Below are 24,253 nucleotides of genomic sequence, written 5' to 3' on the forward strand. Positions count from 1 at the left end.
TTAGGAATTTTAGGACACTAACTCCTTTTACCGCCTTCTAAGACTCACGATGTTGTTATTATATTTTTAAATTACTTGATTGTAACCTTGCAATTAGTATAGTTTTGCTATCTGCAGTTTCAGTTACCCATAGTCAACAACAGTCTGAAATATTACAATATTTAGAGAAACAGAGAAACCACATTCACATTACTTTTATTATATTGTTATAATTGTTCTATTTTATTATTATTTATTTTTGTTAACCTCTTACTGTGCCAAATTTATAAATTAAACTTTATTACAGTTATGTATGTATAGGAAAGAACATAGTTTATACTGGATTTGGTACTATCTGTGGTTTCAGGCATCCCCTGAGGGTCTTGGAACGTATTCCTCACTGATAAGAGGGGACTACTGTATTGTTTTATACAATCAATATTCATTTAGATTATAAACAATATATAAATCTTTAGGTATTTTATTCCTTCTTGCAATTTAGACATGCCATCTGGGAATGCTTACGTTCTGCCTGAAGGATATCCTTTAGTATTTCATGTAGGGAAGGTCCATGATAATATATTTGGCATTTTTATTTCTCCACAAATGTGTCTAATTTGTTTTAAAAGGTGTTTTTCCTGAGTATAGAGTTCTAGGTTGACAGATACTTTTCTTTAAGTATGTTTAAGATATCTTTCCATGGTATTCTGGTTTTCATGTTGCTCTTCGAAAGTCAGCTGTCAACCTAACTACTGCTCTTTTTTTCTAGCTGTTCTTTAGTATTTTCCTCACCTTTGGTATCCTACAGTTTTAGTATGATATATCTATTTAAAGATTTATTTTTATTTGTTCTGATTAGAGCTCTTTGGGCTTCTTGATTTGATGGACTGGTATCTTTTATTGGTTCTAGAAATTATCCTTTCATATATTTCCCCTTCCCACCATTTCTCTTCTTTCTTTCTGGAACTTTGTACACTCTCATTCTATCCTCAGCATCTCAAACTTTCTTTCATATTTTCCATTTCTTTTTCTCTGAGTAATTTCTTAAGACCCTAACTTTCAGTTCACTAATGGTTTCTTTAACTTTGTTTAATCTTTTGTTAAGTCTGTTTAGTAATTTTTAATTTCAGCAATTGTGTTTTTTATCTCTAGAAATTTTATTTGGTTCTTTTAAAAAGAAGTGTTGCCTGCCCTATGGGTATTTTTGGCATTTAAAAAATTTCTTCGTATGTGCTATTTAAATCTTTATCTGCTAATTTCAGTGAAGAAATCTTTGCAGTTGTCGTTCTGCTTAGATATTTCTGCCTGCCCCCCCACACACTTTTTTTTGGATGAGTTACTCATTTTACTTGGAGAATTAATTGTGAGAGGTCTTTGAGGCTTAGGATCAAGGTATGTGTTTTTCCAAAGAGAATGTATGTGTCTGCAACAATAAAGGCTCTACATTTGTGATCATTTCAACCTAAATTCAGAACTTGATTAATGTTCCTTTGGGCTCCCAAGAAATGTGAATTTGGGCTGCAAATTTGCTTGAGAGCTTCATTTGGTTAGAACTTTTCGGGGACTTTTCTCCCTTCTCTGCTAGATACAAAGGAAACTTCTCTTGTAGTCTTCTTAGGGTGGGAGGAGTTGGCAGATTGGGTAGTTTATTTTAGGCTTGTACTAATAGATCCTTGCCGTGAGAGTATCCTGTTGACTTCCCTCCTTGGGTTAACCCTGTGATTTGCCCCTGGCCTACTGCACCATGAGGCTGACCAAACCATAGCTCATTTTCAGAGGGTTAGACTTTTTGCCTGGTTATTTATCATCCTATCAACTTTTAGGTTTTTATACTCTTTCATTGGGCATTTTCTACGGTAAGGTTAGTCTATATTATCTACTCTACTACTATATCCAAATTTTTTGGAACAATTGTAATTGTGCTATATTTTTTATAGTGCATACTCTTTAATATCATTCCAAATGGCTTCATATTTTGACTAGAGACTCACCACAATTTGTTGATTCATTCTCTAATTTGGACATTAAGCTAGTTTCTTTAAGATTTTGCTATTATAAATAACACTGTGATAAACTGATTTCATAGGTAAAAATGTTGCCTTGTCTATTAATTTGTATTGTTCTGATTGCTATCATGGTGGTACATTTTCCAAATGTAAAATATCTATTCTTAGTCATTCAAATCTTAAACCTTTTTTTTTTAGAGGTTTGTATAATTTCTTCATAAAATAAAGATACTGACTCACTGTCTAACAGTTTACTTTGCTAAAATGTTTCTATTTCTGCTCATTTGAGAAGTGTAGATTTATAGAAACTTTTAAAACGATTCTGTTGTCCAATTTTAACCAATGTTCTTATTAATCATGTCTTACATGGAAATGATTATTTAAAATTTAGCCTTGATAATTGTTTGCTATTTCTTTTATTCATCTCTATTGAATGCTTTGTGATAGTTTTCTCAAAAATGTATTTCATTTCTCCAAAACCTACTGCCCCCCTGCCACCAAAGCCATCTGTATTAGTCACTTTGCTGTGTTTAAAAACTACTTCTTTCTTCCCTCCCCCCCCACCCTGAACTCTCCAAATAAGTGGTTTATAGCAGTTAACATTTATTTCTCTCACATGCCTTTGCAGCAGTTGTGAATCAACTATTGCATCCTTCCTTCACATGTCTTTTTGATCTTGGGCCCAGGCTGAAGGTCTCACTCCTATTTGAGACATGTCATTCTTATGAAAGAGATTAAAGAATAACTGAACTGGTGTAAACCTGTAATGCCTCTTAAAGCTTATGTGTAGAGGTGGCATATGTCATTTCTCTCTTTTTTTCTTGACAAAAACATATGACATGATTAAGCCTATTGTGAATTGGATAGAAATGTATGCTGCTCCCACAGAAGGCACTGCAAGTCACAAGTGGCCAGTTATATAGAAGGTGCATGTGAATACTTGGCAAGATTAATACAGTTTCTATCATATCTCTATGTTTAACTAATTAGATTTTCTAGCATAAATTTCCATAATTTCTCATATCTATCTTGGAGTTTTTTTTATTAAATATTCCTTTATGCCTTAAATATAGTTGTAAAAATGATTAATTTTACCTGTGATCTTGTACGTTTAGCAGGACAAACATTCTTGTCTGCTTTGTTCAGTGATTCCTCACTAGGAGAATACTTAGCTCATAGTACGCTTTCAGTATATACTTGCTGCATGGATTTCACTCCCCTCTTATTTCATCAATTATTCTGTCAGTTATTCTTATTTTTTGCATTTTCAGTTACTGTCAATTCTCTCCTAGCTCTATCCCTGCAGTCTCTTATGATTATATTTTCTTGAATTATTATAATAAATTACAGTTATGTATTTAACAGATTGTTAAATAATTCTCTTTAATGAAGAGCATAAAATTATATGAGCTTTTATCTCCTCTGGAAAATATAGTCTATATACTTCTGCCTGTAAATGTGCTTGTCTCCCTATCATTAAAAAAACAAAACCCTCCCTTTGACTTTTGCAACCTAACTTTTCCCATTTCTGTAAAACTGTTGTTTACCTTTTCATTTCTCATTCTCTGTGACCTTTTTTGAAGATCCTCCTCTTCTCCCCTTTTGAAATTCTATTCCTCTATATCCTGAGGTACTATAATTCATTGATTTTTTTCCCTATTTCTGAGGCTGTTCACTTTCTGTTTTCTGTAGGATATTCCTTTTCTTTTTACTGCTTAAATGTGCTAATACTCCCAGTATCTAGCTCTTTGTTTCTTGTGCTATTTTTAGTGGAGTTGTCATTTGTATTGCTTTCACATGTATTTCTACACAGATGACTTGCAAATCTGTGTTTACTTATAATATTTTGTCTGAGTTTGCCCCCCCTTATTTCTACGTGTTATCATTTCTATTTGAATGTCTTAATATCACCTCAAACTTGACATGCCTCATACCAAATTAATTATTTTTCTACTAGAACTGACTTCTCCATTAAAACTAACTTTGATTTTTGTTGATGATGCACAGCCACCAGGCTTCTTCAAGGAAAGGGAAGAAGACCAGCATTTCTTTAGCATCTAGTACACAGTATGCACTGTGTTTTTCAATTACATAATGTCTAACTGAAGTTTTCTTTGTTGTTTTTTTTCTTTTTGGTGACTGGCTGGTATGGGAATCTGAGTCCTTGACCTTGGTGTTATAACACTAAGCTCTAACCAACTTAGCTAACTGGCCAGCCTCTAACTCAAGTTTGACCTTCAGAGAAACCTCCCATCAATAACAATGAACCCTCTGTGATCCCTTCTTTTTAGTCCACTTGCAGTACTTTTATATTTATACCACTCAGCATATGACTCTTGCAATTCATACTTAGTTTGTAAACTTCTCAAGGGGAAGGATCTTATCTCATATTTCTTTTTATCAGCATGGTAACCCATAGATACAGAATGATTTAATAAGATTTAATGAGTGATGATTTTTCATATAGAAATATTGTTCTAAATAAGGGCAAGAATTTCAGCCTAGTCTAAAAATAATTGACAACTAAGCTGTACTCTTGATCCTTGAACCCAGTTGAAAGGGGTTAGCCTATGGAAGTGACAGAGACTCTTTACTTGTAGACTAGGGACCACCTGTTGAATGGTGGTCCCTAGTACTGTAAAAGAATCTTTTTATCAATAATATATTCTCATATAGCCATTTTATATTGTTTTGATAACCATATTTATAGATGGTAGTATATTTATTTTAGCTTCTCTTCTCCATTAGGTGCACCAGGTATAATTTCTTCACCATATGCGGGGGCTGCTGGATTTGCCCCAGCCATTGGATTTCCTCAAGCTACAGGTGACTCTTTTAAAGTCGAATTCGACATGATTTTTCAGTGAAGTTCTGTATTTTCTAGGAACTTATCAATAGATGGAAAATGTTATCATATTTACAATGAAAGCATTATGTGTATCAGCCATAGACACGAGTCACATGATGCACAGCTTCCTTTTATTTACAAATAATTCTCCCTGGTTCCATTCTTAACTCCAATAATTCCGTTATATGTTCTGCATCATTTATACCTTCCATTGGCACAGATAACTGTAGGCTGAGCACATTAAATAATCTTAGATTTGCCTTTTTAGTTGATTGTAAAATTTATGAGCTGCTTCTGTCTTTGCTAATAAGCTTATCAATTATGTGTTGAACAGGTCTGTGTCTTATCTTTGTGTCTTCAGTGCCTTTGGACAGCACTCAACACATAGTGTGCAGTCAGTAAATATTTGAATTAATAAACATTTCTCCAGAAAATCCTTTGTCATTAATGGGTTCAGAAGATTACCATAGAAGGGTGTGCATGCCATTCACTTCAGGGGATATATTTTTTTCTCTTTAGCTAATGGAGGTAATTAAGGGATAGAAGAGTTGATTAATACTTGGATAATGACTCCAATTCTTTCCCAAATAGTAAACAAAATGAATTTGATCATAACTTAAGGAGAAGAAAAAAATTTTGCTTTATGGTTGGTGCCTAAAGAAAACACCGAGGTTGATTGGGGGAATGGCATAGTGTTAAGCCTTTTCTACATACTATGTATCCAGCTTCTAGCTGATTCCTGATTGTAACTGTATCTTAAATTGCAACGTAGATGCTTTCTGGCAATAATGTTTATATCCTAACCTTCCAATTCTGCTTTTTCGATAAAGAGGATGGAATTAACTAAAAAGGAAAGAGTGATAAGGTTGAGGTTTAAATTTTAGATATTTGATGATTTTCAATACATCTAACGATACATATAATTAAGTGAATAGTCCACCTATTCTGTTAAAAAACATAGTTTTTACTTGTTTAAAGCTCCCTAAAGTTTAATTGGTAGACACTTGGAAGTAGTGATATATGTTTTCCCTCATTTTAGCTATTTTTTTTTTTTTTTAGACACACTCTATGTATAAAACGCAATAATAGGTGTTAAGAAAGATAAAAAGTGACTAAAGAGGACTCCTGACTTGATCAGACTTTTAAGGTCTAATAGAGGATCTAGTAGAGTACGCGCGCACACACACACAGTATTTCAAAAAGTTCATGGAGAGATTCATATTACCTTTTAATTCTGTTTTTCGAAAAACTTTTTGAAGTACCCTCGTGTGTGTACATATCCCACAATGCAGCAAAGCTATACTCTTAGCCCATGTATAACAGACCTACAAACTGCAAAAGTTACATGGTTGGTTTGGAGGGGCATGGAAAGAGTTTATGTGAAGGACTATTGGATGTAGATTTCATGGAAAAGTATTTAGCCTGAGAATGTAGTCTGCACAGTTTTAAAATTCAGCAGTATGGATGATAGTAGTAATGACCTTCTTAGATTGCAATGTATTTTACCTTCAGCCTCTTTTGCTTGACAATTATAATCTAATCATATGGTGTGTGTGTAAACTGGACAGACTGTCTGTTACAAAGAATTTAGAGCTTAAAGAATCAATAAATTAAGGAATTGGTTCATTTTACATAAACTAGAGATTTTACCTCAGATACTTAAGTCAAGAACACAAAAAGTGGGAATTTTGGGAAAGTGAACTGTTTTAAGTATAGTGCCAATATTCCAGGATTATAGAACTTCTAGTAGTTCCATAATGTCTAGGGGAGTGGAGAGCTCTGAAAATTTCTGCTACAAAAGAATATTGAATTCTGTAAATCTATTGTTGGTCGTAATGATGTTCATATCATACTTTACATAGTTATAAAGTGTTTTTTCCCAAATAGATATCATACAGCACTACCTAGCATGCTTGTTTATGACTTCTGCTGAAGGATTTTTTTAAAAATATGTATTTGATTTTACGGTAGAAGGCAATATGAAAATTATATCCACTTGATAGAAAGGTGCTAGAATATATCCATTTCAAGAAACAGAGGGAGTGTTTACAAGTTGATAAATTCTCTGAAAGCCTACCTAATAGCTTTTTTAAGACCAATAACTTCAGTTACTCTGCAGAATGTCTTATGAATAGTAGACTACTGAGTATGATGATGTCAACAAATAATGAACTCAGCTTCCAGACAGACTCTGTAGAGCAAAAACTGGCCTTTGATAGCTATGCTTAGGGTAGCCATGACATCTTTTTTTTCTATATTTTTGTTTTCATTTACTTAAGTTATATATACTGTTATAATTTTCCAGATGACTAGAATATGAAATGCTTTTGATGTTTTTAAAAGGTCTATCAGTCCCAGCTGTTCCTGGAGCTCTTGGTCCTCTCACAATCACCTCCTCTGCTGTCACTGGAAGGATGGCCATTCCTGGAGCTAGTGGTATACCAGGAAATTCTGTTCTACTTGTCACCAATCTCAATCCTGATGTGAGTTGAAAAGTATTACATGAAAATAGTTTTTCAGGAGGATGTGTAGTAGCTGCTGACCTAAGGTTGTATTCTAATTAAAATACTTGTTTATTTTAAGAATTTTTATTAGAATTTGTTACTAGTATATTGAGAAGCATATCATCCATACTTTAAACAAAATCAGCTGTAATTATCACATCATAAATAAACTTATTTAAAGTTTTTACTTAAATTATTTAGTCAGATGCTCATATTTTATGTTATCCTTTTCAAACAGCTTATCACACCACATGGGCTTTTTATCCTATTTGGTAAGTTCATTTTTGCTGTTTTTAATATTATCTGCAGATGTGAATTGAGCACATTTCATTCATTTAGTAATACTTACTGATTACCTCCATGTGTGCTGAGTAGTGTGTTTGACGCTGAGTATAGAGCAGTGAGTAAAGACTTAGTAAGTAATTACAATAAAGTTTTATAAAAGAGGAAATAAAGGTTTTAATGGGAGCAAAAAGCAGGGAGACCTAATCTAATTGAGAGAATCAATAGGAATGACAGTTAAGCTGACTTGTGGAAAATGAGAAAGACTCGGCCAGGCAGAAAGGGAAGGTAAATGTCGTTCCACAGATACTAGCAGAGAGTGAGAGAGGGAGATCCTGGTACATGGAAGTAAAGGAAGCCCAGTGGAGTCTAAGAGAGAGATACTTTGAAGCTGGACAGATGGATAGGGGCAAGGTCATGAAGAGCTGTGTGAGCTATATTAAGGAGTTTTGTTTTTAACCTAGGAACAATGGGAAACCATTGAATAGTTTTAAGCAAGCAAGTAGCATAAGATTCAAGTTTCAAAAATAGTCTCCACACTTTCTAACGGATCCCTCCCTCAGTAAAAGAAAAAAATTAGCATGTATTTCTAATTTATATGTGATTAATTATTTATAAATTGTACCCAGTTTTATTATAAAGTATAAAATGTACACAAGTGTAGAAATATGAGAGCAATGAAATAGCAGTACTCAGTATTTTAAAGATTTTTATTAATGATAGAAAACCTTTTTCCCATAAAAAATATTTACATTTAGTGAGAAATATGATTTAATATCCTTTATTATTTTAAAAATATCTTTGTTTTTCATTTTGATTTGGTATTCTAAGGACTGATTATTATAGTACTTGATCTTTTAAAAAAAATTTTTTAATTTATATTACAGTACTTGATCTTAATGGTTGTTGTAACTGAAAAAGATACATCATAAAATAGGCAGTCTAACTGGAAGTGTCTCATTGTTGATGTTACTTCATTAATTTACTAATTTTTTTAGTCTAATCCACTAATTTTTCTTATATTTTATCTAGAAAGTTCCATTTTTTTCCCCTGTAAATCAGTGGATCTTGAAATCTGTTTTATCTAAATATATTGAACAAATGGGGTTAAAACCCACTGGTACTGTTCATTTGTAAGATTTTTTAAATAAGAGAATTGAGTGGTAATAGTTTTTTTAACAGCATTTTTGAAGTGTAATTTACAACCGTACTGTTCATCTGTTTTAGTTGTACAACTCAGTGATTTTTAGTAAATTTACACAGTTGTGCAGCCATCATCATGGTCCAATTTTAGAACATGTCTATCACCCCAGAGAAATCCGTCATGCTCATTTGCAGTCACAGTAAAAATTTTTATTAATTATACGTCTATGTACTTTTCAGTAATAAAATCATTTTCATGTGACTCTTTTCTAGCCATAGTATGTTTCTTTCTAATAGTAGTTAGTTTCTCACTCATTTAAAGAAAATTCACCCTGAAGAACAAATTGCGTTTAGTTTTTAAAGAATGTCTTCACCCACTTGTCATTTCGGAAAAGGGCAGCAAATTTGGCATACTTGTCTTTTTGCTTAAAATTTTTAAAATGTCATTTGTTTCTACATTCACTTGCCTTAGGTGCTTGCCCACAAAATAACCAGTACATCTTTGTGTGCCTTGAATATTATCATAGTTATTCTCTCATTGCATTACAAAGTATGATAATGATGCTACTACTGAAAGATCTTACTTTTATAATGTCAGTGATACCCTGTAGCATATAAACTGCAATATATGGCAGTACAATGAAGGAAGAAAAAGAGAGAGAATGCCATTCACATTGTAGATTCTCCTGCCTCTATTTTCATGCGTATGTTAAAAATTCTTAAAATGTAGTGTTTCCATATTGGTTTGTATGAACAGGTCAGTATACATAAGAGCTTGATCATTTTCTTCTGACACCCCAATGAGTCATTTTGCCTGTCCTTTGGAATTTGGAACTCACTTTGGGAAACAGTAGTATAGAAAAGTAGAGTGTAGTGAGATCAGTTAGGAGGCTGTTCTGGTAGTCCCAATATAAAATGGTGATGATAGTTTTGATGGTTGTGAAGATGGAGAGAAGTGGACAAATGTGAGAGGTGTTTAGGTCATAGAATCAACAGGTGCTCGTGATTGATTGGACACAAGGGTTAAAGGAGAGGGAGGAGTCTACAGATCACTCCCAGGTGTCTGACTGGGGAAACTATGTGGGTAATGGTACCATTAATCCACAGGGTTAGTGAACACTGGAAGTAGGGAGGGGAAGGCAGGTGTGAATGAGTTTGGGACTATTAAATTTGAAGTGTTTGTGGGACATTCAAGTGAAAAAAGGGGGGTAGATGAATAGACTGGAACTTGGAAGAGATAAAAATTTGGGAGTTTATGTATGAAATTGCGAAGGGAGAATATATAGTATGAAAAAAGAAGCCTTCCTTAAATATATTAGTAAAATTAATTAAACACTACACAATTGGGCATTAAAAAGTGTTTTGTTTTGTTTTTAATTAGGAGTGTATGGTGATGTACATCGAGTGAAGATTATGTTTAATAAGAAAGAAAATGCCTTGGTTCAGATGGCAGATGCAAATCAAGCTCAGCTAGGTACTAATAATTAATAATAATAATGATAACCTGCCCCCTGTTTATGTGAATTTTCCTTCAAATTAAACTTATAGCTAGTAGGAATATAATTTTACAGAAGAATACCTCCTTGTGATAATGTCTCTATCATTAATTGCACCTGCTTACATTTTAAGATTAAAAAATATTCATTACTCTTTTAAGTCTGAAGTTCATTTATCTACTTGTACATATTGTTGATGTTTAAAGCTTTGACTCCAGGGTTTTCCGCTTGTTTAAACTAATAAACATGACTTGTTTTGTTTTATTTTGTTCATTTCTTCTCCTTCTCAAGTTAAGTTTTCTAGGACTGTTGAGTGGCTTAAAAGTTTGGGCAGAATTTACCTTTCATGGTGTAAGAAGGTGTTGTTCTACAGCCTCACTGTTATGGTCTATTAAAATATTACCATTCAGATTTCTTATAAAAATGCTTTGCTTGAGATAAAACTAATATATTCAATAACCATTTCATGAGCACTTATGTTCCAGGCACTCTGGAATTTCATAGCACTTTGCTGGGAAGATAGTTATTTTTTGTTTGGTTGGTTTGTTATTTATTTTATTAAAAATTGCTTTTATTATAGTAAAATGAAGTCATTTAATACATTTTCTTAAGAGTTTTTGGATTTCAAATCCTTACCTCAAACTGACAATATAATTTTATTTTATTTTTTAGTTTTTTTTCTGGCCGGTGTAGGCATTGAACCCCGGACCTTGATGTAATCAGTACCATGCTCTAACCAACTGAGCTAACTGGCCAGCTAGACAATATAATTTTAAATTACTAAATAAAAATAATTTATGATGATTTAGATAAATATTACTGAGAATCTATCTTAATACCCAAACTTTCCTTATTTTCTTCCTATATTCTAGCAATGAACCATCTAAGTGGTCAGAGACTTTATGGAAAAGTACTTCGTGCAACACTGTCTAAACATCAAGCAGTTCAACTTCCTCGAGAGGGACAAGAAGACCAAGGTCTGACTAAGGATTTCAGCAATAGTCCTTTGCATCGTTTTAAAAAACCTGGCTCTAAAAACTTCCAGAATATCTTTCCACCATCAGCCACTCTGCATCTTTCCAACATTCCGTATGTACCTAATAAGTTGTTTACTTAGGTGATTAATAATCTATAGTGTATGGTTTAAGAGATTAAAAACTGTGAAATTAAGATTATTTAGCAGTTGTCTTGATCACCGATTTTTTGTAAGATAATTTATTTGCCGTCATGCCTTCAGAAGTGTCATCTCATACACTACAAAGTGGAGAGATAGTCATGTTTTAAAATTTTCTTTCCGAATAGAAATTAGCAGCTAGTTACCTTTCAGTTATAAAATAAGTGTAAAAAATAAAAAAGTGGAAAATAAGGATCATAAAAATAAGTGTAAGCAGAAATATTCTGTTCATTCCTTTGCAGAAGTAACAACTCTGAAGTAGCCACTGTAGCAAAATCAAGTAATTTATGTATCTAAGAATTTGGTAAAAATTAATTCTGTACTTTTTATCTGTCAGCTGCAAAGCTATATATATATTAATTACTTAAAAGCTAAAAGTTATTTCCCTGTGACCACTCTACAGGTCTGTTTATTAACCCTTGTTGTATTGGGTGTGTTCTTTAGATCTTTTCTAACCCAGAGATTGACAAACTACAACCCATGGGTATTTTTGGATATCTGTGAGCTAAGAATAATTAATTAATTAATTAATTAATTAATTAATTAATTAATTTTAAATTTATTTATTTTTGTCTTTTTCATGACTGGTACTCAGCCAGTGAGAGCACCGGCCATTCCTATATAGGATCTGAACCCGCGGCGGGAGCGTCGCTGCGCTCCCAGCGCCGCACTCTCCCGAGTGCACCACGGGCTCGGCCCTAAGAATAATTTTTAATCTTAAAATGGTTGGGAAAAAAAGCAAAAGAAAAATATTTTGTGATATGAGAAAATTCTATAAAATTCAAATTTCAGGGCTGGCTGGTTAGTTCTGTTGTTTAGAGCGTGGTTCTGATAACACCAAGGTCCAGGGTTTGATCCCTGTACTGGCCAGCCAACAAGAACAACTTCAGATTTCACCTTTCATAAATAAAGTTTCAGGCAACACAGTTTTACTTACTCATTGACATATTATCTATGGGTGCTTTTGAGTTGCAATAGTAAAGCTTAATAGTTGCAACAGAGGCTATATGGCCCACAGAGCCTGTTGTATTTACTATCTGGCCTGTTAAAGAAAAACTGTTAACCCCTGTGCTAATTCTTGATATCCTTGGTCTACAAGAATGGCAATTTTATATAATTTAAACTAATACATGAAGGGGGATAAACATTGGAAAGGAGGGGGTAAAAACTGTGGGGTGTGTGTGTATATGTATATGTGTGTGTGTAAAAATTTAAAGACTGAGGAGATAGAGAAGGGTAAATTCTGGAACATTATTGAGAATGAGAATGAAAATAGAAAATAATTATTCAAAATAGTGTTGAATGCCCAACCTCTCTGCTAGGCTACGTCGAGAAACCTTGAATCTGAATTGGGCAATGGATCAAACTTCATGTCAGCTAGGAAACTAGAGGAGTCACTTGAGAAAAAAATGTATATTACTTGGATCTAGAAATTTAGCAGCTCATCACTAGGAGTAGGGTATATGGGAAACAATTAGAAACTGAGGCAGGTGCCTGTATTTGTTAGCTTCTTAAATACAACACATTATGTAGGAGCTGGTCACCAGTTGCAACCTACATGTAGGTAGAAGAGGAAAGGACATTAATATTTTTCGAACCATATTCCAAGTTCTGGGCACTATGCTGGTGCTTTACATTTATTGCCTCGTTTATTTCCATAAAAACCTTTAAAAAAAATTATTGTAAAATATACATACCTTAAAATTTACCTTTAACCATTTTTAAGTGTATAGTGCAGAATATATTCACATTAAGTACATTTACATTATTTGTGCAACCATCAACTCTGTTCGCAGAATCTTTTTGTCATCCCAAACTGAAACTCTATACCCATTAAGCAGTAACTCCCCATTATCCCCCAATTCCCAGCCCCCTGGTAACCACTATTTCACATTCTGACTTTATGCATAATAATCTTTTTTTTTTTTTTTTTTTTTTTGTGGCTGGCAGCTGGCCAGTTCAAATCCATAATAATCTTTTAAGTAAGGTTATTAGTTTAATTTTATTAATGAAACTGAGACTCAGGTTAATTAACTTACTCAAAGTGATATAACATGTGATTGAGGCATAGACTATGAACTCAGATCTCCTTGCAAAGCCAGTGATTGTTCTACTACACTGTCCTTGTTGGCAGTTTTGAGAAGATGAGGAGTCTACTCTTAGTCAGTTGACTGTCATGTGATAGACCCACTGTATTAGTTATTACTGTCTCGTAACAGATCACCCCAAATGTAACAGTTTAACACAGTAGTAAATGTTCGTTATCTTATACTGTTTCTGCGGGTCAGGAATCCAGAAGTGGCTTAGCTGAGTGGTTTGGCTGAGAGTCCCTCTTAAGTTTGCAGTCAAGATGCTGGACGCAGATGCAGTCATCTGAAGGTTTTAACTAGAGCTAGAGGATCTACTTCCATAGTGGCTCACTCATGTGCCTGGTTGTTAAAAGAGGCCTCAGTTTCTTCCAACAAGGATTTCACAGGACTGGCCTCATGAAATGAGAGCTGGTTTCTTCCAATGCTGATGATTCAAGGGAGGACAAAGTGCCACAATGTCTTTCAGCTTCATAAGTCACATATTGTCATTTCTACAATATCCTCAGAGTTACAGAGGACATGTCTATTCATTATGGGAGGGGAATACCCAAGGCCATCTTAGAGCCTGGGTGCCACATACACACATTCAGAATTACCTTGAAAGCGTTGAAAATGTAGAACTCTGGCTGGTGGAAGATAAATCAGAGCTAACATAGTAACTTTGGCAGTAGCAGAGGTAATTACTGAAGCCAGTGGTATGACTAATAACCACTTTGAAATAAATATAGAAAGATTTTCTTGCCCTTTATATACCTGCCCATATGTTCTGCAAAGATTGAGACAAAATTCCATTGTTGGGTGATGTGTGTGAGTTAATTTTGAACATCTTTCAGGGCACTTCCAGTTATGTCTTCTTTACATAAAATATAAAATATTCTAGAGCTTTGATGATTGCAAAAGTTAATCTGTGCTTCATTTGAGAATTGGGGCTAGGGTAGTTGACTCTCTGTGATGTTTTCACAGCCCTTCTGTTACAATGGATGCTTTGAAGAACCTTTTCATAGAAGCTGGATGTTCAGTGAAGGCTTTTAAATTCTTTCAGTAAGTCCTTTCTTTCAAGAAATACGTTAACATTATTTAATATAGTATGCAAATTTTAAGGTAGTTCAGTGAAATCTGATGTGGGGGAGGAGATCTGGAGGCAAAATAAATCCTAAATACATTTTATATTTCTTATACATTTTTCAGGAAAGATCGCAAAATGGCGCTCATTCAGTTGGGATCTGTGGAAGAAGCAATCCAGGCCCTCATTGAGCTTCATAACCATGACCTAGGAGAAAATCATCACCTCAGAGTTTCCTTCTCAAAATCTACAATCTGACTTTTTTGTGAATTTTTCTCCTAAAACTGGACCATAATTTTAGTAAAACCTTCAGACATTGACTGAAGCAGCTCAAGACCAATTCTGCCTCTTTCACAAAAATAACTTTCTGAGTTTGATATTTAAGTATATTAAAAAAATCAGGAGACATTCTTTTTTTCCCCTGCCAGTATGTGATCAAAGTTTTGTTTTTTCTTTGTACCATGGTTTCTATGAAAATAACCTGCAGGAAAAAATATTTTTTCAATAATTTACCTCCCTATATTAAATTAGATTTTGAGAGGATGAAATTTCTTTAAGTTTGGGTCCAGATCAGCCTTATACAACATTTCTAAACTCCTTTGTACTTTGAAAAATGTAAACATATGGACTTATTACTTAATGTAAGTAATTTAAATCATTTATGGCCAAGTTTTTAACTTAATGATTCAGAAGTTTGACCCCTGTAGGAAATTATGTTCAGTTATAAATTACATCAAATATTTGCCATATATTGATGGTTAATATACATAAACACATTGAGTTGCACTGGAAGCAGTTTTATAAACTTGCATGTTTTCTTTCAATGATATCTTTTTTCTCACTATTAGACACTCCTTTGAATAATACCTATCTTTTAGCTTTTTAAAGCTATTTGGAAAAATGAAGTGTCTTGACTGTCCCCAGGGAAATGAAGTGGAATCCAACCAGGATCTGTTAAGATGTCAAGATAATTAATAGTTTTATTAGGAAAAATCCCATTTTAAATTTCAGAATAACACATCATAGTATAATATCACCTTGGAAAATTTTAAAAGAAAAATAATTCTACTTATGAACTACTTTTTTATAATTGTTTTCAGGAAAAAAAGTTTACAGTCTTAAGGAAAATATTCAGGTCTATCATATGGTTTGACAGATTTTTTAAAAGTTATTTTTGGTAAGGTCTTCTTTTAGAAAAAATTAATCTCAAGGGGTTTTTGTACCACTGTAATCTCTAATACTTATTCAGAATTACTGTGTATTTACTTAATTTCTTATTATGTGCCTTATTATGTGCTTAAGATACAGTAGGTTAGAGTTTTATCTAAATATCTTGAAAGCTATGTTGTGGACTTGGTGAGTGTTTTGTTTTTTCTTTCCTTGTTTTGGTAAGGATTTTAAAGTTTCTTTCATTGCAGTTTTAAGTGGTTTCTCATAAGTAATGGTTTTTATTCAAATTTTGGTGCTTCAGTGCAGAGATGAGATGGAGTGATGGGGAATTACTCAGTGCACACTTGTAGGCCTCTTTACGTTGTGACTGATAAGTTATTGCCAGTTTTTGCATACTAGTTTGGGGATATAGAATGCAGTCTTAGTTTCATCTTCATCACCCATCAGAATTTGTCTCAGGATTACTTGGTTTTTCTCAATACTTAAGTGAAAACTTACTTTTCTTTGTTAATGTAACTTCATTACTGAGTGCCCACATGTTTAGAGTGTGAGAAGATGGGTTATTTCTTGTACTCTGTCCTTCTCTCTCTTTTTGGTTGAACGTAAGAGTACATTTTAATGTTGCTTAAGTGATTATATAATGAAAAATTGTTTCTTTTTAATAAGATAATTTTGCTTTTGCTAGTTATTCCTTTAATGCTTGATCAGATTTTTTTTAAAGCAGAATTTGTCAAAAGGATCATTTTTGTCCACCCTTTTGCACTTTTTACATTCTCAAAGTAGCTCATCTCAAATTTTAAAAGAATATCTCAACCACTTTGCTAATTCCAGCCATGAATTTTGAACATCGGGAGGTTTTTACAAAAGAAATTTTACAAAAAAAATAGAGACTGCAAGAGATGTTACAGGTTGTTTAAAAAGCAGAATTCACTCAACACTGAGCATCAGTTAGTTGGTAGAACAGGATACTAAGTTGAGACCTTTCGAATGGATCTGTTAGTATTGGCTGAATAGATAGGTATAATCGTTTACCTAGTTGTGTTTTTTTTCTGCCTACGAAATATTTTTATCCAAACACGGGGTGAGGGGGTTAGAAAAAAATTTAAGAAATCTCTCAAAGTTTGCCCTTATTTTCCTTCTACACAGGCACTATTATAATTTTCAGTGGCATGTTAAATTGGATTATTTCCTTTGCTTTAAGTTGGGAATTGCTATGTAATTTATTAATTCATGATTCTCTTCACAATCAGCATAAGTGTAGCAACAGTTACTGATAGGAGACTGGAGATCTTAATAGTGTTGAATGTAATTTTGAAGTAGGGAATGGCCTTTAATTTGAGAGAGAACATTTGAATTCTTTTCAGGTATTGTGTAGGGTGTGTGTGGTGTGTGTGGTGTGTGTGGTGTGTGTGTGTGTGTGTGTGTGTGTGTGTGTGTGTACACACACTCTTCTAATGTTGTGTATACATATGCACATTACATACAGTTTAATTTATTGACAAAAAATACTAACCAAATTAAGATTGGAAAAGTGAGATGTTCTTATTTTAAAATAGCATGTTTGAAACCATCAGTTTGTGTCTAAATTAGCTGTAGCACATGGATGTTTTCCATGTTGAGCTATTTGCTTGTTTGAATTATTGAGGTCTACAGAATTTGTGTTGGCATAGTTTTTGTAAAAAGATTAAAAAATATCAAGAGTGGTGGAAAAACTAGATCTGTGTATTTTTGTTTTGGCATGCATTTATTTGATATCTAATAAGCAATGATTTATTTTTGCTGTTGATCTGTCCTAGTATACTATTTTTAAGTTTATTTACCTTATTTTAAGGAGTATTGTCTTATCACTTTTCAAGATGTCTTGACTTTTACACAAAGTATATATATTCAGGACTTTAAAAGATAGCAGTACACGTTTAACAGTAGCAATCTATGCCAAGATGTTTTACTTTGAGATTTGAATAACTTGCATAGTTGTAATGTGTCTTGTGTAAGATACAAATAGAAAAATGACCCACTATCTTAATTGATAACTTACTGTAGGGTATCAGAATTACCTAGTAGCTCCTACAGAATGCCATAATTTCTTTTGTTTAAGACTAAATATTATAATCAGTTATTTGAAGTGATGTTCCTGATTTTGCTATTGAATGTTGCAGAACTCACAGTCTTTCTGTCTACCTAATTCCTTATGGGATCAAGGCCATCTTTGGCACCACCTGGTATGATGATCCTAGATTCTGCTTCATTTGATAAGAAGTAGCTCTTATGAATATCTGTTCAATTTCATAGAAACTTTTCAAAGTTTCCATGTCATTAGTCAGGAATGTTTATCTATTGAGTATATTTCTTCTGTTCCCACATATTTTTAGGCAAAAAACGATAAACTCAGAAACGTGTCTTTTCACCCCTAGTGATTTACTCAAAATCCCAAAGTTTGCCAAACTGTAAGCTTATCTCTTAAAAAACTTAATGTGTACTGCTATTTTTAAAACCAAAAAGAGACAGCATGACTATGTATAAAGCATTTTTTTTTAGCCTTTCCTTTGTCTTGATCTGCTGTCAACAAGAATAAAACTGCCAGACTTAAAATATTCTACTATTGTGCTAAATGAAATACAATTCAGACTGTACAAAATTTTAAAATGTAACTCAGCTGTCTTCTGAAAGTTGTGTTATTATCTACAAGACTTATTTGCAATCTTTTTTCTGAGCATATTCTAACAGCTACTTGTGAATAGTTTAAAAAATAGAAAATTACTAAAATTTTAGTTTGGGGGATTTTATAGGAGGGAGAAAAACAAAACAGGACCAAAGTTTATGTGCCTTCTTCAGTAGTCTTAATTGACCTTTTCTTCCTATTTGAGACTAAGGTAGCATCAGTATTCTGGTTTTCAGGAAATATGTACTATATAGTTTTAAAAGAATGTTGTCCCACAAACTGTTCATACAAACCGTGAATTGTAACTGTATATATAGAGTCTCAGTTACACTTTTGCCTTTATCACATAATATTCATTATAGCATTGTGCAGGTCCAAGAACAGCTGCTCTGAATCTTTGTGGTAGTCACCTTAGTTTTTGTAACCTGAGGCATATGTTCCAGAGAACAGGGATATTTGTCTGGTCCAGTGACCTTGGTGATAGTAGTCATGATTGAATGCTGCTTATGGTAAGCTTAAATCAGCACTGTCAACAGATTTTTTTGTTGTTGTTGTGTACTTTCTGTTCTTGGATCTATGTAGTAGTTGTAATAACAAGTATTTAATTAGTTGGTTTTTATGTCATGTCATTAAAAAAATCATACTCTGGCCTTTTTTCCCTTACCACTGTTACTCAGATCTTTTAAAAATTTGTCTCACATCCAGAAAGTACTAATTATAAAGATTGCTGACCAAGCCAAGTTTTGCATCAGAATGTCACCTCACTGCTCTGACCAAAGACTGACTGTTCTGGTTTTAACTCCTCTCTGAAGCATTTTCCCCAAGCTCCTTTCTGAAAGAAGACCCAGTGCAGAGCGGCCTTTACTTTCTATTTCTTATTGGTTGAATAGACTACTTAGAGAAAATGGGAGTTTAAATGTGAGCAGAATGGATTAGGATGACAAGAGTTTGATGGGCATTTTCAGTACTGTATTTAAGGAAAAAAATAGCACAGCTAGGAGCCGCTGACATTGTTTCTATTTTACGTGTGTTACGTGGTCTGTTCATAAAATTCCCTTTTTCGGTTTGTAAGAATGTTCATCTACAGAAGAAAATGCTGTAAATATTTGTAACAACATTTTTTTTAACCAGACCAAAAAAGAAAAAAAAACAGGTTTTTGGGAACATGTTAACATATAAAGTGATTTTATATGAAACATCAATTGTCTTGTATATTTTGATAAGCAGCAGTACCAGCTTTCATTTGTAACACAGTTTGTGGCATTGGAAGAAGAGGACTCTGTGATTGTTGAAGTGAATTATGTTATAAATACAGAGAAGATAAAATATTAAAAAACATATTTTCTAAATGCGTAGTGCATGGTTAATTTAAGCTTCTGTACACTACAATATATTACATTTTCATTCGGTTTGTATATTTGCTGACTATTACTTGATATCTCTACTCTTTTCCTAACAAGTATAGCATTGTAGCATGCCTTTTAATAAATGTCATGACATCTGTACTCTCTTAAAATTTTTCTGTGTTCTTGTCTGTACTTTGGGTTTCCCCTTGTCTTACCTGTAATTCTAATGATGTTATATTTTCTTTTTCATAGCCATCCATCTAAACTTGACATAGCTAGAGAGTAGTAAGCACATATTCAAGCAACTTTATAAACAAAAAACCCCAAATCTACTACCTCTCTTTTTAGGAATAATTCTCATTTTGAGGAGCAAAGTGCTTTTCTAATCTTCCTATAATGCACCTTCATCTATGGCACTCCCTTCTTAGTGCAAGTACATGTTAGCTTGCTTGCTTGCTCACACCGTGTCTCTCCTCTCCCTCCTTGCCTCCCTCCCTCCCTCCGTGTGTGTGTGTGCGCGCGCGCACACTCGTCTCTCTCTCTTCTTTCTCTCTCCTCTCTGTCACCCATATGTGCAATGCCAAACCAGAGTTGAAGCACTTCTTTCAGTTCAGTTCAGTTTTTGACTTCCCTATGGGATTAGAATACATACACTTTGAGACATGAGGTGTGATCTCAAACACAGTTTATGTCCTTTTTATTTAAAGGGTAACACAATTACCAGCGGACTGTACATTGCTTCTCCTTAGACAAATGTTTTACTTCTCAGCCCTTTAAAGAATTATTGGGTTGCAGGAATTTAAGCAGTCATATTTAGTTTAATCTTTTATTCTAGGATCTCTTGGAAATGAGAATTTATTCTCAATGGAATAGAAAATTAGGTAATCACTACTGATACTTTGCTGGCTCACCTGTAAAATCTGTTGTCTCCATAAATGTCACTAGATAAATAAGTGAATACCTACTTACTTATTTTAGCATAAGAAGTTTTATCAGGAAAAGATAAAATAACCATATGGCCAAATAAACTTGAGGCTTTTATAAACTTGATTGACCTCGAAATGCCTATTTACACAGCAGAGAGCTTATAACCATCGTTAAGAGTTGTGCAATTTTGAGCATAAAGGAACCTATGAGACCATTTAGTTCAATTTCCAGTTAATTGCAGAGTCTAGACTAAAACTCAGGCCTCCTTGCCTTTGCCCATTATTCTCTATTGCACCCAAGTATTGCAGATATATCCTGCTAAGTGCTGCTAGGTTATGATCTTGAAGGTCTGTAAACAGTATTGGGGTGCTTACGTATTCCTCTGAAACTACCAAAACCAACTTAAAGACATTAAATAAATGATGGGGATGTTTTTGCTGAAGGGTAAAAATGCCTACCTAGTTCTAAAAAAAATAAACTAAAAAATGTAGTTTTGCATTATAAATTTGAAACTAACTCAAAAGATGTAGTTACTATTTGTAGTTGCTAGGGCTACCATAACAAAGTACCACAGATGGGGTGGCTTAAACAACAGAAATTTAGTTTATCGCAGTTCTGGAGGCTAGAAGTCTAAGATCAAGGTGTCAGTGTTGATTTCTTCTAAAGCCTCTTTTCTTGATTTGTAGATGGCCTTCTCTGTGCCTTTACATCTTTCCTCTGTGCGTGTCTCTTATAAGGACACTGGTCATAATTGGATTAGGTCCCACCATATGATCTCATTTTACCTTAATTACCTCTTTAAAGGCCATGTCTCCAAAGGCAGTCACATTCTGAGATGCTGGGGGTTAGGACTTTAACGTGTAAATTGAGGTGTGGGGCTGGAGCACCCAATTCAGCCCATAACTGTTTAACAGAGATTATTCATTCAGTGTGCCAAGTACTGATTATACCAGCAATTGAACTAGGTGCTGGGAAAAATACAAAGAGTTAAAGTCATGATGACTTAACCTTTCAGAAATGTGTAATGTAATCAGCCTAAATCCACAAAAATGGATCATGAGGCTCTCTCGAGACAATTCTAGTCAGAATATATATGGCTAAAACTATCATGCAGCTAGTTATGAATATATAGAAGTACAAACATACCCTGCATTAATTGTATACTTTTTACTCTCAGAAATAAGCCATGTCAGAGCAATGGTCATTCCTGTGACAAATGCTATTACTTGAAGAACAGTTGCAGAAATAAGAGGACACCATCAAACAAGCTGTGCCGTTTTAATGCCCAACATTTGTTGATAGTTGGACTGGGATGCTGGATTAGGAATTGTTACAAATGTTAAACTCATTTTTCTTATAATTTGTGTGATTGTTCCTAAAGCAATATTTTTTTTCTATATCAACTTCCAATGGAAATTTGTCACAAATTCCTTTATGTATTTCTATCAAAACAACTTATACCAAAGTTAAAAAATTCAGATAATATTGCTGGAATTACTGCATTCCTGAGCCATTGCGTTTTACCTCCATTGGGAGGTAGAATTCCCAACTCTGCTAGTATAAAGTAAGTATAATTAACCAAAAAAAGTTAATGATTCTAATGTTCTGTGAAGTTTTGTGTATCTATTTTCTTTTGTCCCTATGTTTGTTCTAAGAATATAGACAGGATAACAGGAAAAGCTCAGTTTTATTGGAATAAATTTCCCTCTATCATTGTTCTGTGCCTAAGGTTATGGAACTATCTGCTTAATCCTCAGTCCTGCAGAATAGAAATGTCAAATCCTAATCTGTTAAGAGGTTGTCTTTAACCAAACGAAAGTTGGTATTAACTATATTGATGTTAGACAAAGTACACTGTAGGGCAAAAGGCATTATTGAGCTAATCAGAGATTTCATAATGATATATTTATATAATGGAATACTTTATAGTAATGCAACGAACAAAATAAAGCCAATAAAACTCACAGATGTGATGCTGAGCAAAGAAAGACATGCACAGAAGAATATATAATGTATAATTTTATTTACATCAACTTCAGAAACAGGATACTGGTTACCTTTAGAAAGGAGGTAATTAAAAGAGGGTAGAGGAGAGGTTTCTGGTGTCTGGTTAATGTTTTATTTCTTAACTTTCATACCAGTTACCCAGGAGTGTTTACTTTCGGATAATTCATTGAGCTTGTACACTTAGGATTTGTGCATTTGTCTGTGTTATATTTCAATTAATAGGATGTTTAAAAACAATTACAACTGAACAAGGAGCTATAAACCAATCCCCATTCTTAAATCATTGGATTATACTACCCAGTAAGACCCTGTTACAAAGAACCCAAGATACTATGGACTGAGTTTCACTGTGAAGCTCTTCTGCGTATGTATATATTGCAATTCTCTGACCATGGTGTGCCTGCAGAAAAAATGTTTCACTGACAAAACAATGTGAACCGTTAACACAAAGGTCAAGGATTGGATTCCCATATAGGACAACCCCCACCCGCACCCCCACCCCCCAAAAAAACCTTTTTCAAGTAAACTTTACCTACCCAAGTAGATTCAGAAAAAAATTCATGCATTTTAGTTTTGTTTTTGCAACTATGAACCTGATCTGGTGGGCTGTTTGATGTCTAACCCTTAATACATTTCTATGAAGAGAAGCCAGAGCGCTGGCAGATTAGCTCAGTTGGTTAGAGCACGCATGGCCCTGTTACACAAAGAGAAGCCAGAAATTCCTCCTTAGCATCGTAACAAGAGACTTCATACAAGAGGCTTAGCAAAACTTGCTATTAAGGTTCTTTTTTTTATTGAAAGATAATTGGTTATACATATTTGTGGGGTACAAAGTTGACTATCAGTAGTTGTGTACAATGTACGATGGTCAAATCAGGATAGTTAGCTTATTCATCGTTACAGTATATAATCATTCTTTGTATCCGTTAACCAATTTCTCATTAACCCCCTCCTTTTCACCCCTCCCCCTTTCCACCTCTAGTAATCACAGTTCTGCTCTTCTTCTAAAAGATCAACATATTGTTGTGATTGTTGTTTCTTTCTTATTAAGATTCTTAAATTTACACAAATTAGTATAATAACCCCCTCACCGTGTACCCAATACCCAACTGCAATTAGTGGCTAATCTTGTTTCATCTATTCATCACCCCAGGATTATTTTAAACAAATATCAGACATATAATTTCACCTGTTAACATTTCAATATTTCTAAGTCCATACATACGTTGCAACTGTTGATAAAGTCTTATAGCTTCCCTTTGCATCTTTTTTCTTGCAATTTATTTGTTGAAGAAACAGCTATTTGCTCTGTAAAAATTCTAATAATCTGGATTTCACTGATTATATCCCCATGATGTTATTTCTTCCATGTCTTCCCCCCTCCCTCCCTCAAATTTCTTGCGAATTGGGAGCTCATTCAGATTTCTGGTTTCTTCTTTCATTTTCCCCTGCCTCCCTCCTTTGCCCCCCCCCTCCTCTTTTTCTTTTTGGCAAGAATAATTCGTAGATAGTGTTGCGTACTTCCATAATGCTGTGTCTTTTCTTGCGATGGCAGT

General features: G+C 33.8%; 1 protein-coding gene across 5 annotated transcripts in view; it reads left to right on the top strand.

Moving 5' to 3' along the window:
• Positions 1-15,621, top strand: part of PTBP3 (polypyrimidine tract binding protein 3) — a 99,834-nt gene extending 84,213 nt beyond the window's left edge. For 3 of the 5 annotated variants that reach the window (XM_063081561.1, XM_063081563.1, XM_063081565.1), the window contains 7 exons: positions 4,734-4,811; positions 7,177-7,316; positions 7,576-7,609; positions 10,144-10,236; positions 11,131-11,347; positions 14,486-14,563; positions 14,711-15,621. In XM_063081561.1, coding sequence (XP_062937631.1) covers positions 4,734-4,811; positions 7,177-7,316; positions 7,576-7,609; positions 10,144-10,236; positions 11,131-11,347; positions 14,486-14,563; positions 14,711-14,843 — 773 coding nt within the window. In that variant the 3' untranslated portion in view covers positions 14,844-15,621. The remainder of the gene's footprint in view (positions 1-4,733; positions 4,812-7,176; positions 7,317-7,575; positions 7,610-10,143; positions 10,237-11,130; positions 11,348-14,485; positions 14,564-14,710) is intronic. The other 2 variants (XM_063081564.1, XM_063081562.1) reach the window with 2 other exon arrangements.
• The last annotated feature ends 8,632 nt before the right edge of the window (positions 15,622-24,253 follow it).

The sequence above is a fragment of the Cynocephalus volans genome, chromosome 17, assembly GCF_027409185.1.
Source record: "Cynocephalus volans isolate mCynVol1 chromosome 17, mCynVol1.pri, whole genome shotgun sequence".
NCBI lineage: Eukaryota > Metazoa > Chordata > Mammalia > Dermoptera > Cynocephalidae > Cynocephalus > Cynocephalus volans.